This window comes from Patagioenas fasciata, chromosome 6, assembly GCF_037038585.1.
Source record: "Patagioenas fasciata isolate bPatFas1 chromosome 6, bPatFas1.hap1, whole genome shotgun sequence".
NCBI classification, from domain to species: domain Eukaryota; kingdom Metazoa; phylum Chordata; class Aves; order Columbiformes; family Columbidae; genus Patagioenas; species Patagioenas fasciata.
In genome coordinates, this window is record NC_092525.1 from 26,757,852 (window position 1) to 26,775,282 (window position 17,431).

At 39.7% G+C, this 17,431-nt stretch overlaps 1 protein-coding gene and 1 long non-coding RNA gene across 4 annotated transcripts in view; one reads left to right on the forward strand and one right to left on the reverse strand.

Moving 5' to 3' along the window:
• The window catches only part of NR5A2 (nuclear receptor subfamily 5 group A member 2), a 93,922-nt gene that overhangs the window by 44,614 nt on the left and 31,877 nt on the right, over positions 1-17,431 (forward strand). For all 3 annotated transcript variants that reach the window (XM_065842605.2, XM_071810323.1, XM_065842607.2), the window contains exon 6: positions 8,493-8,612. In XM_065842605.2, the coding sequence (XP_065698677.1) occupies positions 8,493-8,612 (120 nt within the window). The remainder of the gene's footprint in view (positions 1-8,492; positions 8,613-17,431) is intronic.
• LOC139828300 (uncharacterized) lies at positions 13,028-16,515 on the reverse strand. Its single transcript, XR_011739767.1, has 4 exons — positions 15,987-16,515; positions 15,332-15,387; positions 14,557-14,650; positions 13,028-14,242 (listed from the first exon to the last, which is right to left on the reverse strand). It is a non-coding gene; the product is annotated as an uncharacterized lncRNA (long non-coding RNA).

Consider the following 17,431-nt stretch of genomic DNA (forward strand, 5'->3'; position numbering starts at 1 on the left):
GAGGGAAAAAATAGGAGCATTATATGTTGCATCTGATGCACTCTATAATATATATATATGCACACACAAAGTTTATCGTAACAGCCCTTTCATCTAATATTTGAAGAACTGAAATTTGTTGTTTACCTTCTCCTTAATAGAGGGGAATACTCTCTAAATGAAGTCCAAAGATCCATAAGAGAAGGTCTGCCGCTTGCCCGTACTCCCTTCAGCAATCTGAGGCCGCTAGACTCACGCACCTCCAGTTATATTCCTGTAAGAGAACGGGAAGAGTTTGAACAGATGGTCAAGGCTGCTTTTTATTTAGGTATTTTGACTCAATGGAAGGTTAGCACAGAAACTGGGAAAGGGCTGGTCACTGCTGCTTTGATCCCCTCTCACGGTGATCTCGCACACAGCTGTCCAGTGGCAGATGAGGGCAGAAGTGCTTACAAAGCCATCGCTTTCCACATGTGCATTGGCTAAGCAGGAGACACCATGTGCCATTCGGAGCATCGGCACCACATACCACTTCACATTTTGCAATGGTAAAAACATGGGGATTTTCAAAAGTGTAATGTTGCTTTGTGCTATAAATTCCTTGTCTGTTTTCTCTAAAAAAACTGGAAAGTGGCTCAATATTCTAAATACTAATAGCTTTGTGAGCAGGGAAATAATGAAACATTTTAGTCCTTCTCTCTTGCCTGCTGTTGAATAAAGGGTGAGCATACTGGCCTGTCTTTCAGTGTGCACACACACACCCCACACTGCACACGCCAAGTTTATTTGCACCTTTATGGTGGTCTCTTTACATGCTGTAAAGGAGCAGGAAAAGGCATACACTGAAGTGTTTCTATATTGTATTTCATCTTTAAATAATGAAAAAATGTAAAATGTTACCAGACTTGGACTGATTTTATACTCACTTCACTCTAGAGCTAGATGGCAACAGGACAGTCTTCTAACCCTACATGGGCTTGTAAAGATCGCTCCCTGCTTTTACTTCGAAATTTTATATAACACGCAGGTTTCTAGCAGAGAGCTGGAACAATCATAGTTAATATTAAATCATTCTTTCTTGAACTTTGTAGCATTTTATTACTGAGGTTATAGGTAGTAATCAGATTTTATTAGGGCATTCACTGATTCTGAAAGTTATGTGCATTTCCTTTTAAAACCACATTGGCTGTTATGTGCTGCCTTGTGACAGCAACCTTGCACAGGAGGTTTCCCACTGTTAGCAGCAACCCATCTGGAGAGTCCAAATCCTGTTCTACATACGTAACGATTTGGAAACCATGCATGCATTCAGGAGTGAAAATTAGCCTCTGGAGTGCACTTGTCTTATAAAACTTTGATTTGGGGTGATTTGCTTCACTATAGCATAAGAAAATGGAGTAACAACTCCAGCTATATGTCTGCAATGACTTGTGAGTGATCTCCTAACTACAGCTGAAAGAAAGTTCAACCATCCCTTGAACCTGTGTGCTTCAGGCTGAAAAATTCAGACAGATGTTTAATCACTTCATATTCACAAAGAAATGGTTATTCAATGGCCGTAGAATTTAGAAGTGGCGCTATCAGATGAATACTTCATGTTATTTCTATATCAGCCTTCCCTTTTAAAAACATAAGTAAAAACAATTCAGTTGAGTCCAACACAGTTTTATCACATAAATTTGAATCATAGCGGGTTTTTTTTTAGTCATTAGACACCCTTTTAGATTTTTAGTAGCAGAAAAGCCTAAAGCTATAGTGCAAGTTGATGCAAATGAAAAGAGATGAAAAAAGATTCTCCAACTTCTCAGAAAGGGAGCTGCAGACTGGGTAAAAGGTGAGTGCACTCTTTAACTGAATCTGCAGCAATAATTATAAGGAAAATATTTAACTCAGAGCAACACAAAAAACGCATGACCCCAAAATTTTTAACAAGTAATTCATCAAGTGCTAGGCTGAAAACACCTCTTCAGAAGAAATTTCTTAATAAATCTGCAGTTGTTGGTTACAGTATGCTAAATATTGTGAAACACTTTCCTAAGAGAAAGACACAGTGTGGTTTTTGATAAGATTAAGGTGCATTTCAGCAAAACATACACATTATTCTTCATTTTACTGTTTGACAATTTCAATGTTCTTCAGAGAAAACAAAAGTTTATAATGATTAACATTCTGTGCTGTGGGAAGCATACACTCTACAACAATACTACTCTTGTGTCGCACTAGCCTTCCTCATCTAAAACATCAGCATAAATAGTTTTTCAGATGAGTAACCAGCATTTCTGAGATAAGTCCTTCCTTTAACTACAATTGATAACAGCGATTGTGTATTGCAGTGTCAACAGAGGTTTCAATGAGCCTGACAAACTTCCACCAAGTCCCACACCAAAAGCTCAGGGCCCAGCTGAGCGAGAGTCCAGGGTTTAGCAGACAAATGTGATGCCCCCAGCTCCAGCCCATCTCTTTCTCCCACCAAGAGCCTGTGTATTCACCACAGTGCTCACAATTAGAACTTCACACTTCAAATTCAGAGCCTGCTTCTTCCACTCTTGGAAATATCCTATGTGGCTTGCATTATATTCTATTAGATGAACCATGCAAACTAATAGTTATGTCTAAACGTATGCCCATGCATGCTTGTTTTCTAATCCTTGTTAGCGGAGAATTCAGTAAAGTGATTTAAAGTTACCTTATGATTCCAGGTGGCAGTGGAGGAACTCAGGCGTGCCACCAGTGAATTCTGTGTTCAAACTTGTATTCAGATATTTAACGGAATAAAGTTCACTGTGCAGATGAGCAATATGCAGATGTGAATATTTCACAGTGGACACAAAGAAGTGTCACAGCTCCAACAGGCTCCATGGTCACCCTCAGGAAAAAGGCTGAATGGACTTCAGGTGGGGGGCCAAGTCTCTGTATCTCTCTTTTCACAAACCTGATTTTTTAATTTGTCTAAATGAGGAACACTATTTTCTAGTGAAACTGAAGAGTAAACTAATGTAGGGAGCACAGGGACCCTTCCACGCTTGGGGCATAGACTCTCCTACTGCACTGTGAGTCACCTTCATCCATTCCTATCCTGAGACACATTAATTCCTCCTGACCCAGCCATACACCAGTTCAGCTCTGGTGCTTTGCTGGGAAGAACTGGGGTGGCCCATGGCTGGGACAGCAAGGGGAGTGCACAGGCTGCAGCCAGCCCTTCCCTAGTGCTGTGGCAAATAGGCTCTGCAAGTAGTGATTCCCTCCTGGGGTGGGGGACAGGGAGACGGCACGCTAAAGGTTTCTTTCAGAGAGATCACGATACTGAAATATTGTCAATACTGATACTGTGTACATTTCTACCATGAGGTCACTGAAGATACGTTTCTATGTATGAGAAAGGCAAAATCTTAAAACCTTATGAGAATATAGCGTATTGCATTCTGGCCATCTAACTGCACAAAAAATACGCCAGTGAATATTACATGGGCAAACTCACTGCACAGTGTCTCATTCACCATGTCTGCCTCTTCACCTACCAGCCCCCCAAGATGCTGGGAAACCCTTTTTGCATAGCAAGTTATGCTCTTACATTAGTTTATTGTGGCTAACACAGTACTTAGTACGCAGCACAGTGGGACAGTTCTGGGTGGTTGTGGCAGCAAACATTTGTTTTCCAGCTTATGATTTGGAGAATATGCTACAAGTAGTCCAGCCAGCATGAGATACAAAGTTATGGATGACTGCAAATTTTGACATGCTTCCTTGTCCTGACTGTAAGCACAGTTAAATTGGATTTTGGTACAGGAAATAGAATTTACCTGTTTCCATGTATTAATGCTATCAGAAAACTATCCCTGTATCCCAGCTGTTCGAGAGCAGACAATGCACATGCCCAGTTCCACCTCCTGTCTATGCTGGCAACGATCACCATCTCTGACGTAAAGTACTTGCTCCTTCTCTGCCCCAGCAGCGACACTTACTTTGACACAAACACTTTAATCCAATCTCATAATCCTCACCTTCAAGGTTTTCTCTGAAATCCAGCTTCCTATGTCTTCTCTCATCACACTGCCTCCCCATTCCTCTCCTTCAAAGCCTCCTCCTAAGCTCTCTCTTTGCTTCCCTTGTCACTTGGCAGCAGTTTTACCAGTATGATGTTTTACTCCTTTCATACTCGTAATGTTATTACTCTTTCGTGCCACCCCGTGTGCTGGAAATGATCTATTTCTTTTGCATCAAATGCCTCCCTTAGCTTCCTCCACATCTTTTCATCAGCAACAATTCCCAGTTATGCTCTCCCTACTGCTGTGTCTCCATCTGAATGCCACTGGCCAGAGAGGACCTAAATTTAACCATTTGGGCACAGTACTCACTCACATTTTTGCTCAAGGCTAGATAGCTGTCAAATGGGTATCTCATTTGACAACCTGCTTAGGTAAGACATGGGTTATGTCATCCTTGTGTCAATGTGCTGTTATGGCAGGAAGCAGCAGCAAATTTGGGGAGTGTTCTTCAGCAGCCAGTTGTTGGCTGTACGATGTTCAATTTTTATTTATAGGCATTCCAAGTGGCTGGGACAAAGTACACGTTTTTTCTGTTGTTGTTAAAACATTGATTTTACTCTTAAAGATCTCAACAAACTGAAAAACCTCAAAGTTTAGCCAGTAGTAAAAGTTTATTAGCTTGTTTCTAGTTCAACATATACCATGATTGAAAATGATGTTGATTATAGGAAAGTCCCAGTCTGAAGCTAAGTTATCTTGGTGGAAGAACCTTATCTTTTCTCCTGCTCACCCTGTTAGTGGTGGACTAGCATGCTTTGGCTTTAGACTGATAAGACTGAAGTCCACAAGGTACTTTTTCCGCAGAGGGCCTTCTTCAGAACTCACTCTCACCTTCAGCCACTAAAACTTAAGCCTCTCTGCCTTCGTGATCAGGTTCAGGCACGTACTTGTTTTGGCAAATGGCTGATTTTTTTTATTTTGCTAGATAATATGCTTCTGCAACTCATTTACTGATGTGCCACGGAAACACAAAGGTGTTTGTGTTCTGGCTGAAGCTACACACATCATAAAATTTACCAGCTCATTCTAACGTAAGAAGTGATGTGTTACTGCTTTTGTTCAATGAGATCTATACTGTTTTCTATTTCTCCTTTCATATCCATCAACAGAGACAAAGTATGTGGTTTTCCTCATCTAGGTGCCTTTCAGAAGTAGACTGGGATTGATCACTTGCCCTGCATTTCAGTAATCCATGACCCTCCTTAAAGTCATCTCTGTTTCCTCCTAGTGCAAACTGGGAGACATTCTGCTGCCCTGCCACCTTTCGTAAAATTGCAAAAACAGCTGCATCTAACAGTCTTCTGAAGCCAATACTCTGTTTTGGATATGTGTTGTGCTTTTTATGCTATCCATTTTATAGGCTTTCACTGGTTAAATTACGGGGAATAAGGAGGAGCAGATTTTGTGAACCACTAGCAGATGTTCATTGTTGCTAGTTTTATGAGTCTTGTTGAACAGCAGGAACAGACTACGTGCAAAACATTTTTGTGTGTGTGATTTTGCCATCTCATACTGTTCTCACAGCACTGGCTCGGTAATGATATGATACAGCTTGGGAGGTAAGCTTTGATTGCAGGCTAGCTGCTGTTGGGACCTTCAGAAAGCCAGACCTGTAAAGTGTAGTTTGTTTTCAAAAGCCTGTGGCTGAGACAGATGGGTTAGCTGGAAATATGTCATTTATAATGTAATCAAATGCTTGACCTCTTATTCAGCTATTAGTTGTTATGACACGGATGCTGAATTTTAAACTGTCTCACAGTTTAATTCAGATGTAAGCTGTGATAGCTCTGTGTGAAATGCTAATTTTGGATGAAATTATCATGTTAGCATGATTTATCTGATTTTTGTAACACCTTGTTGTACAGAGGAGAAAATGATCACAAAATAGTTTCATATAAAAAGCAAGAGTACTAGAATCTGTAATTTTCAAACATTTTCTTCAAATCATGCCTCATTCTAAACCTGGCCCAAGTTTTGGTAGGCAGTGTATCAATGTGGTAATTTACTGTCCTCTCTTGAGCTAACAAGTCACTTGGCTGAAATAGCTTTGTTGTCAAATACGTGTTGTGAGCAGAGGAAGAGAACTTTAATACAGAGTCAGCCTTGCTCTGTGATCTGAACAGAAATGAATTATCCTGGGCACAGACAGCATAGGGACAGAGCAAGGCTGAGTTTGTGATAGCACTAGCTTTACTTTGACTCAGCAATATATCTATCTACAGAGTCCACACCTCTTTCTTTCCTCTACACTGCCAATGGATATGCAGCTCACAGGGGTTACCTGAGCATACACGTCTTAACTGTGACTGTAGGCAGAACAGCAACTGTGATAAAGGTTTATTCTTGATACTGGAAAGCTAAAGCATGCAAAACATCAGAAATATCAGAACTGAGAGTGTTTGCAAAATACTAATTCAGCCCTTTGTGTCTATGCATTAATATCTGTTACAACGCAAATGAGATTGAAGATAAAATAAGAATAGGAAAGACAGTCTTAATACAAGCATTAACTAATTCTGCAGTGGTTGATTTTGCAACCTTGAGATATTATTTTGGCGCAAATATTTGGACATAGTTTTCCTTGTTCTTTTTTCTTCTTCTTTTTTTTTTTTTAAGAGCAAAGAGAAGGGGATAAAAATAATAACACACACCCCCTCCCTCAAAAAAAAAAAAAAAAACCATATATATGTATATAATCCTCTAGGAAAAGCAGTAGCGGAGGGAACGAGCTGTGCAGTGTCCCAGCACAGATGCCTGCTGCAGCCACAGAGCAGGCAAAAGCAAGAACCAAGGGTCCCAGTGCAGGCTGTGTGAGAGAACAGGATCTGCTGCACACAGGTTCTTCAGCCCTTTTCTCCCCGGTGGCTTTGTGCTAATCTGCTCCCTTTCTCTCTCCTGATTTCATTTGCTTGCACAGTCAAGCAAGAGGGGATAATTTGAGACAGCTACCTGAGGGGAAGGAACTGGGACAAGCACAGCTGGGAGAAGACTGTGACTGGGGAGATGGGAAGGAGGCAAACAGAGACTTTGATGTTTAAGGTGTTGAAGTCTGAGCTATATGGCAAGTGGCTGGAAAGAGGGAGACAATACTAGGTAACTCTCACAAGTGACACTACAAAAATCTATTAGTAACAAACATTTTTTCCTTCTCTACCACACAACCAACAACAAGCTTGAAAGAATAAAGTTCAAAAATTCATCAGGTCATAGCTGATAAAACTTGAGAACATCTATTGCATTACCCAATTCAGCTCATGCAAGATTGCTCCTTATAATGCAGTTTCCCGTGCATTATGAAATCTAGTTCTAAAGTAATTTAAATTAGAACCCCTGAAAAACAATTTTACAGTTCCACGCCTCAGAAATTCTAGGCATTTATCCACTTTAAAGATTCTCTTTGCTAATTTCTTTTTTACTTCTCCTAATTTATAGCATTTTTAATTCGTTCAGCAATTGCTAACTGTGCAGGTTCTTAGATATTTTCTAACTATTTACGGGCTATTACCACATCTGCACCAGACAATTGTAGCAAAGCTAATGTATGCATCTCTTAACTCTTTCAGGACACACCTGAAGTCAAAGACTTTGTTTGATTTTAAGAATAAATCAAAAGGTTCAGTAGAGCACAGGTCCAGAGGATACTGATGCTGAACTTTTTTCCATTTCCATGGAAGCCTTAATTATTTGACAGTCTTTACATTGAATAAAACTGAATGCAACCCAGTTGCCACGGGAGTCTCTTGAGTGATATACTTTGTTGTCCTATAATATGTACATCCCAGATCACATGGCACAAAAATTTAATGTAGTTTGCTTGTGCTGAGTGCCTCCTATGTTCCTTTTATTTCCAAATGCAGCAGTGATGTGTCTCGTTGCTCACTCCTGCCTTGTGCCCAGCCCTTGCTTACCCTACCAGTGACAGATGAAGCTGCTCAGCTTCTGTTTCTGAAGAAGTTTTCTTCTTTTTTCATAGTACCACAACCATTCTTAGAGGGCGTGGTTACTTCTTTCTTCACTTTTTCCTTTGCAAAGACCTATCTCAAACTTGGTGCAGCAATACCACTCTTGAATTTGCAGATTACTTACTATTTCCCAAAGCTGAGGTTCGAGGATGGGGAGTATGAGAAAGTTCACATTAGCACTATTTGTGCTATTCTTTTTTCAGGTAAAAATACTGTTCTATTTCCCTGAGCATTTTCTAAATATACTATTCATTACTTTGCATAACAATGGCATAATTCTGCTTTCCTAGAATGTAATCAGTAGTAAATATTTTACACATTTTACAGATAAAGGTTTCAGCAGTGCCCTATTTTTTTAGCTGAGAATAGCAATTTTTTTGAGGAATAATTTTTTACAGCGTTTCTGTTCTCATGACTCTAACCAGATACTTGAAGAAGGACTGACTCCATAGTGTGATGTAAGACTCCCAGAGTGATGCCACCAACATTTGTGTTTGCTTTACAGGTTGATGACCAAATGAAGTTGCTTCAGAACTGCTGGAGTGAACTCTTAATTCTAGATCACATTTACCGGCAAGTGGTACACGGTAAAGAAGGCTCCATCCTTCTGGTTACCGGGCAACAAGTGAGTATGTGGGCTCAGAGAGGTATTGATGGCTTTTTAATAATTGTTTTCAAAATAGCAGGAGTTTAACTAGGTCAGAAGCACTCCTGTGTTCTCAGAGATTCTCCACAAATAATGTAGATAAAATGACTTGTGCACTCTGTTCCTACTCTGCTGATTACAGTTAAACTTATAAAAGCAGATATAATCATAAGCATTTTGCTTCTCAAATATACTTGTATACTTCAGTGATTGAGAAATAACAAATGAGAAGTGTTTCTAAAGAAATTGTGTTTCCTTGGAGCTAAAACGGTTCCTGACAGCAATACCACTCCCAAACCTGATGCTTTAGGTCTAAGCAATTATAGCTTATGCTCCCCTCAGAATCATGGTTTATTCCAAAGAATCACTAGCTGGATCAGAAACCTAGAGAACCTGTAGCTACTACCTCAGAAATGTCTTGCTTTTAGAGAAGTATGCACATGTGTGCCCTAACTGGGCAGCTGAGACATCTAACCCTGGGAAAATTATTCATCCCATAGGCTATAAATGCAAGTGTTGTCTCAGGAGTTGTCTCAGGGTATGAACCCCGCAGTTTCTGCACAGCTTTCCACGGGTTAATTTTCCTCAGGTGTCAGATGCACAGATCTCTCAAAACGTAAGAGCAATAATGTAGCAAATATTAGGGAAACTGTAATAAAATCCAAAGGAAATATAAATTTTTGTCTCCCGCATACTTCCCAAAGCATGAAGAACTTGACAGTAAAACAAGAACCTTATTCCTAAGATTCTGTCTTGGTTTCAGCTGGGATAGAGCTTATTTTCTTTCTAGTAGCTGGCAGAGTGCTGTGGTTTGGATTTAGAATGAGAATAATGTTGATAATACATTGATGTTTCAGTTGTTGCTAAGTACTCAAGGACTTTTCAGCTTCTCATACTGTGCCAGGTGCACAAGAAGCTGGGAGGAGGCACAGCCAGGACAGCTGACCCAGGCTGCCCAAAGGGATATTCCATACCATATGGCATCATACTCAGTATATATTTTGGGAGAAGCTGGCTGGGGAAACTGCTGCTCGGGGACGGGTTGAGAATTGACCACTGGGTGGTAAGCAACTGCATTGCGCATCACTTGTTCTAGATATTCTTTTATCATTATTATTATAATTATTAATTCCCTTTCTGTCCTGTTAAGCTCTCTTTATCTTAACCTACAAGGTTATTTTTTTCCCCCCAATTCTCTCACCCATCCCACTGGGGAGGGGAATAAGCAAATGGCTGTATGTGGCATTTAGCTGTTTGCCGAGTTAAACCACAACAAATTCTTATTCTGGTTTTAACAGGGGGAAAAAAGATAATAATCACAGTATCAAAGAGAAGAGAGGTGTGCCTGGTACCTATGTTCCTAATTTAAAATGAAAAAAAAAACCGCCCATAGGTATTTAAGTATCTGCAAACTGAACTGTCTCAGTATATAAACACATGGGGAAGAGCTTCTTTTTCTGAGATACATCATTTGTGCCTGCACGTTGTGGAATCTGCTTACAGCTTTAGTCATATTTTTAAAACTGTACCATTTCTTAACACTAAGAACAAATGTTTATGAGAATCTGAAGGAGAAATAACTCTTTGCATTTATGAGTAAAAGGTGTACAGTAACAGGGACAAATGATCCACTTGTCCAAGAAAAGAAGTGGGAAAATTCAAATTCTCGCTGTGGAACTGACTCCCACACCTTTGTGGAAAGTAACCAACCTATCTGAGATAAAGTTGTACTCCCTAATTACATGAGCAAAAATCAGTTGCGTGGCTCTCGATTTATATTGGTACTATTGAGAAAATGACAGATCCCCTTTCCATTTAATCATCTGCAAAACATGGACAATTGTACTAGTAATTATTTTATTTACCACACGGCGTGCTTGTGTATTCTTTTGTTTATAAAGCTATAAGTATATTGACATTTTCTGTTCCTGAGAGAATTGCTAAATTAGTGTCTCATTTGTTATGTGATTAGCTAGTTTTTAAAGGTACAGAGTGCATAAGTTCCACTGAAATCATTAGAGACATCTAAATATCCTTAAATTCTAGCTATTGTCTCCATTTTCCACAGGAATAATTCTTACCTCATTAGCCACCATATCTTTTCTTGCAAAAATACCCTAGCTGTACATGATCTCAAGGCAAAGCTGAGCATTTCATCAATGTTGGACAACAGGTAGCAGGATGCTTATTAAATGTACTGCTTTGCAAATCATCAGCTGGTTTTGGAAGTTGTATATTTTCAGGCAGAACTATAGTCTCCAACTAAATTAAAACATGGCTAAATTAGATTGATTGTATCCCATTTTGCCCCAGGTTTGTCAAATAGGTTGAATACATCCTCCTTTCAATTCAATTTCACTTTTGTATGCCAAAGTTTGTCACTTTGAGGTTGGTGCAAGCACCCCCAGAGTTTCCCATAATCTTCTGTACATTCTTCTTTGCACCTAATTAGGCTGCTTGGAGAGCAAGGAGCCATATTACAAGAATACCAAACAAGAACATTACAGTCAGTCCATTTCACATTGCTAACAGCTGGAGAATATCTATGTATGCACCACAGATTCTCCTTGAGAAATGGGGAGACACCAGACCTGAAGTAAATACACAGTCTCTGGCTGCTGTTTTTGAAACTAGAAAGAGTCTGAAATCTACATGTAATGCCACTGGATTGTGCTGTTTTCATTCAGCACTGGTCACCGTCATCCTAGATTAAAAGCCAGATTGCTTATGGGAGTGGGCACAACTGCAAGGGCTGCACTGCTCTTGCTGGGCTGTGTGTGGCATGTGTGCTTATGGAAAGACCACTGGTAGTTGAGGTATTGCAGAAATGCCACTATTGTGCCAGTATGCAAGTTGTATGCAATTTGTCATTCAAAAGCATTTACTTGAAAACATCATCTGTTTAAATGACTTAATGATTAAACCTCCCTGCACATCCAGCACCATTACCTGACCATCTTCATGGACTGAAAATTTTTTCTTAGTTCTGGTCCAAATCTCTTTATTTATTTTTTTTCAACTTATACTTGACGCTGGTTCCTTTCCTCCTCCTCGAGCCCTGCTGCAAAGCACAAAGCCTGGGAGACTGTGTTAGTGAAGACTGAGGCAAAGGTGGCACCGAGTACCTCAGCCTGGTCTGTGTTTGCTGCCAACAAATCACCAGCTAAATCCAGCTACAGTCCCACATTTCCCTGATCATCCACTATCAGTTTGACATCCCTTGCAAGTCTCAACTTTAGCTGAACACTGGCTCTTCTAACTTCATCCCCACATGCCTGGACAGTGCTTCTAAATAACCTGTTCGGAGCCATTCCTGGCTTCAGCTGTTGTATACTGCCTTTTTGCATTGTAGCTCAGTTGCGAATCACTTTTTTAGACAACCTGTTCCAACACAAGCGCTTTTCCTCCTAAGTGCCAAGACTGACCATCTTGGCAGCATCGACTCAGTCAGAAAGTTAGTTCAAGTGTATTTATGAAAGGACAATTATAACTGTCTGTCTCCTGTGTATTAACTGTAAAATAATTCTGGAAAGCCATACTACTAGACCCAGGCATTATGAGTCTTTGCTATTGCACTAAATGCTACATACTTTCTGGTTGCTGCGCTGATCCTTTCAGTTCCTCCAGCAGAGAAAGGGAAATAACCATGCCACCATCTCATAAACATTAATTGATTAAGGTGTGGAAAGCACTCTGACACTTCTAATGGAAAGTGCTGTATATGTTTTTATTCACTGCTACTAGCAAAGCACTATGAGCAAAATTACAGTCAATCATCTGGCTTTCAAAGATATTAACTTTAAACTGAGGACCTGAGCTAGATAGCCTACTTTATTACCTGAGAGATCTTGATTATTGTCACAAGTTAGCAAATTTAAGACCTCAGAAGCCTCACTCCTTGCTTTCCTTAATATATCCCACCATAAAAGCTATCCATAAACACAGTCCTTTCTACAATCACAATCAAGGGGGAAGTTGCAAGGGGGGAGCTTATTACCACTTAATTAGAACATACCTGCTTTCTCCACTTAAACTGCACAGCCTCTGTTCCTCAGACACAAAAGCCAAACTTCATCCAGCTCCCCAGGGCTGTACCACTGTCAGTTCTACACTAGGTATCTAAAATGGGCTAGCAAAGCAGTTAGAAGCATACTCGATAATTTTCAAATGCATTGGCCTCTTACCTTAGGGCATTCCTATCACATTTCCATACATCTGCATTTCCCTCAAGCCATTGGCTTATGAGTTTTACCCAGTGTCAATCCACTGTTCCCACTTTGACAGGGAAAAAGTGCAGTCAGCAACAAAGCAGTAAGAACTGGCCCTTGCACAAAAAAAGAAAAAAGAAAAAGAGGCTGTGTTTTATTTTATTTTGTTATTTATTTGGTTGGAATTCCATAAATGAAGCTCTTTTGTGTGTGCATGTTTCAAGAAGACACTTTTTTCAGATCATTACAATTCCTCAGCAGTTCTTCAGAAACAAGTTCCTCCCTATGCTGCACACTTCATTTTCTGCACTAAGTATTGCCCCTCAGCAGTAGCAATTACCATTTCAAAAGGAAATAAAGTAGCACAAATGCATTTTACAGCTCTCCAAATTTCATAATAGAAAACAGCTAAGGAGTGATTTGCAATGTGGTGGTTAATTGTAAATCATTGCAAATATGCTCTCCACACACCAAGTTTCGTAGGCTTGCCATGTGGCATGTAATTTTAAGAGATTATTTCTAATTGTAGAACTTTAATTCCTCCAACTTCAGCACTTTCCTTTTGTATCTTCTACACCAAATACAATACCAGCTTCCAAGATCCAGCACACATGGAGTAGATACCAAAGCTCTGTATAGAATATCATTTTTCATGCATTACCATGCAGCAGTCAACGCACAACACATGAATTGTAGCCTCAGCTGTCCAGACACAAGTTTTGTTCATACCTACACACTACTCACTGTTGCAAAATCTTGCCTCTGCTGAATTTGGTCAAAGCCTATCAGACCAAAAAGCCCATCCTAAAACCTGCCTAAATCTCAGATTTTTTTTTTGAGATAGTTGAAGCTACTGATTCGGTTAAACTCATAAAACAAATACATCCTTCCACCTGGATTTGTGTTCTAAAGCGTAACACCAGAGAAGGGTGTGAGAGAGAACCAGGATCTTCACAGTGTTGTGTTTTAAAGCAAATAAAAATTTAACTTCAGTTTAGGTCAGAATTTTGTGGCTTGCACCTCTCCCTGGATGGGATACTTTGTAGATCTTTCAGCTGTACCTTATTGGAAGGTGGTGATGCATACACCCTGGGGATTTCTCCATGGAAGTGTAACCTCTGGTAGACTTATCACTTGCAGAGAAGGCTTCTGCTATCCCAAATGTAGCTGTATTTGCTTAGGCCTTTGGAGGATGTGTTTGTCTAGGGAACAGACTTTCAAGTTCAAGGATGGATCACCTTGCCACTGAAAAGGTTCTCAAGAGGCAGCTGGACTTTCAAACTTTGGGTTGCATATGACTGTACCACAAAGAATGATCACTCTTGCAGAAGTATCTCTGTTGCACAAAAAGTTACAAGAGTGCTGGAGGAAGGAGTGTCTTTGAAGGACAAGAGAAAGTAGCTGGCAGAAGCAGTAGATAAGGAAACAGGCTTTCTTATTCATTCTAAGAAATGACTAAAAATACATACACTAGTCATAGGTTTAGAAAACTAATGGATATCTAATAGAAAGTTATTACTTCTTACATTCTTGGAAATCAGTAATTTTTATATTTATATATCTGTGTGTATCTTTTTCCCCAATTAGATTTGTGATTGCAGTCAATGAGACTTCATAGTCATAGCTGGCAGAAAAGAGGCATATTGGCATTTGGGGGCAAATCTAGAAGACATTACATAGACAAACAAACACAGGATTTGATTCAAGGTGGATACAAATGAGATCAAGCAATGATTACTTCGCTGTTCAGTGTAGTACTTGTTCTCTTGTATCCAGGCTTGTACAGTTCCTCACTCTAGTGGTTTCTGCCTAAAGGAAAAGAAAACACGGTTTGCTAGTTGTTAAAAGTGCCTCATGCCTTATGAAGATATTATGCTAGCTGCTTTTTGGGGCTGAACTAGATGTTCTCAGTAAAACTGTTCAAAATTCAGCTATAATCATGAAGTGCCCAATTCAGGTTTGTCCAAATAGTGATGAAATATTTTTAGCCTTCCAAGTAGCTATGGCCACACCTGTGAGCAAACTGATCCTATCGTAGCACTATGGTTTTAAGTCTAAAATTCTGGTTCCAGTAAAATGTCATGAAGAGAGCATTCAACACAAATCCTCACATGCCAGAACTGTTCCATTTCCCTCATGTTAACCCTGTTGTATTCACAGGAAACACGTTTCTTTTGTGTTTTGTACAAGTTGCTCCCATAAAGATAACAAAAACTATTTGCCTGGAGTCTGGCAGCATTTCTTCAAGGCTGCTAGTCCTCCATACAAGTTCCATACTAGTGAACTGATTTCTCCATATAAATCATGTGAAGTCCCATATTTGATTTTAAGTTTGCCCAACATGAGACACAAGTTGTTCAGAGACCCAACTCAAGGAAGAACTGATGGGATTCAAAGCAAGCATATCAAGTCTTCCACTGACGGGAAAGGGTTTAAAATAGAGCAGAAATTTGTTTAAGACAAGAGAGTAATAAGGGAAAGCAAGCTCACATGGTTAAAAGCTCCTGAAGAAACAGCGTGAATTGGCACAGCCCTTGTGAGGTTACCTAAACAGTCACAAAAATTTTCAGTGATGGTCTGTCTTCTAGTGAGGTTTATGGATATTCAAACTCAGCAGTGATTCCATATAATTTCATCCCTATGTAATAAACACAAAGTGCCTTGCAACGCTTTGGTAAAGAAATGGATTCTACCGTACTCTAGGTTAGCTGTGTTCTGTACATTACTTTAATACCTTCATACTAATAATTTGAAGAACCCAATAGCCGCAATTACTAGAGGGGAAAATTTAATGGTACTGATTAAAATAGCCATCTGCATGAAACAATAATATTTTAATTATTATGTGTTTTCTAACATAAATATATCTACTATAATTAAATCTATACATGATCAACTAGAGGGTATAGGATTTTTCCAGTCTTGATGTAATATTTTTACTGAAACAAAGTTAGACAAAGTAAATGCAGTACTTTGGAGTGTTACTATTTGCATATGTTAGCTAATTAGCAAGCACAATAAGATCATCCTAGGGGAAAGGTCCACTGGCAACTTAATTCATTATCTTTTATTATTGTTTATCATGTTAAAATGACACGTATCTTATGCTGTATAAGTCATCAAAATTTAATTAATACATCCAAACCTGATATAAGCATATCTGCTGGTTTTGTCCATGCTGAGTCCTCCTCAATTTTGTTCATAGGTGCCTCTTCAAAGTGTTTTTCCATGTTCACTTGCTTAGAAACATAACACCAATACTTCTTTAAATGTTTTTAATGAAAGTATTAATTATACTAAAAGCTCAAAATGAGTTTAATAACCACTGTAGTTCCCACTGACATATATATTTCAGGAAGCAAGAGTAATTACGGTTGTGACAGTAAATTAACTTGCTTGCTATATGCTATGCTGAATGCACCCTTCTGAGAGAGGCTCATCCATCCACACAGCCACACACCAGCATCAGCTCAGGCTCAGGACTTCAGAACCCAGGGCAGACCGTCATGGGCCACTCTCTGTCCTTTTGGTGCAGTTTGGAAGGGAGGAGGGAGTGGTGGGGGAGCAGCGTCCCCCCAGCAGCAGGCAGGGTGCTGCCAGGGCTGCACAGAGCAGGGCAGGAGCAGCGGGATAGACCTTTTGCTGCACACAGGCACCCGCTGCCTCCTTCGCCTTTGTGCCCCGAACACATAGTGATCAAATTTACTAGAACATTTGCTCATTATACAGATACTGTATACAGCCACAGCAGGGGCTTCATTCCTAATTTGCACAGCTCCTGTCCTGGCTGAAAGGAATGTCATTCAGTGATGGTTGGTACTTGGTAAGAGCCATCAACAAGTTAAATCACTCTAATCCAGTGTTCTGGAGACTGTTGCAAGCTTGCTGAAGCATTGAAGGTGGATGGTACAGTTCCACACAGCATTTCCACACGTCAGATGACTCCATTGTCATATCCTAGAAATCAAACTCAATTTAATTTTAGAAGAAGGAAGGAACCTGATTCCATCATCAAATGCTAGACCCTGTTTTGTGGGCAAAGAGGCTTGATACCAGAGGCCACCACCTGCCTCCACCAGAAGTTTCCATCTGAGCTCAGTGAAACCAGAGATTTGAACTCAAGAATCATTCATTACCATGCTAAAACATTTGCCAAACAAAAAAGTACAAGTGCTCCCTGCGTTTCTGGCTTACAGCCTCAGCATTTGTTTAGCCCAGGGTGTAGTTTCACGTTGTAAAAAAAGTTTGTCTGCTGTTCTGTCTTGAACAATATCTCACTGTGTTAAATGAAACCTTTGAAAAAACCTGCAGAATTAGTCACTTCTGTCTCTTACCTCTCTATCAGATAAGAGATTATTTGATAGCTGAATATCTAAATGCTGCTGAACTCCAAGTATTTTACTATTATGTATTGTTTTAAGGCAGAATTTTCATAAACATTCAGCACTGGCCTAACTTGCTTTCACTGACACTGAATGAAGGGATTTTGACTTTTAAGTAACTTTCAGCCATGTCAAGAGAAGGATTTAGAAAAAATACTCAGTATTGCCATGTCTTTCTGCAGTCCCATTTAAGTTATGACTCTCTTAC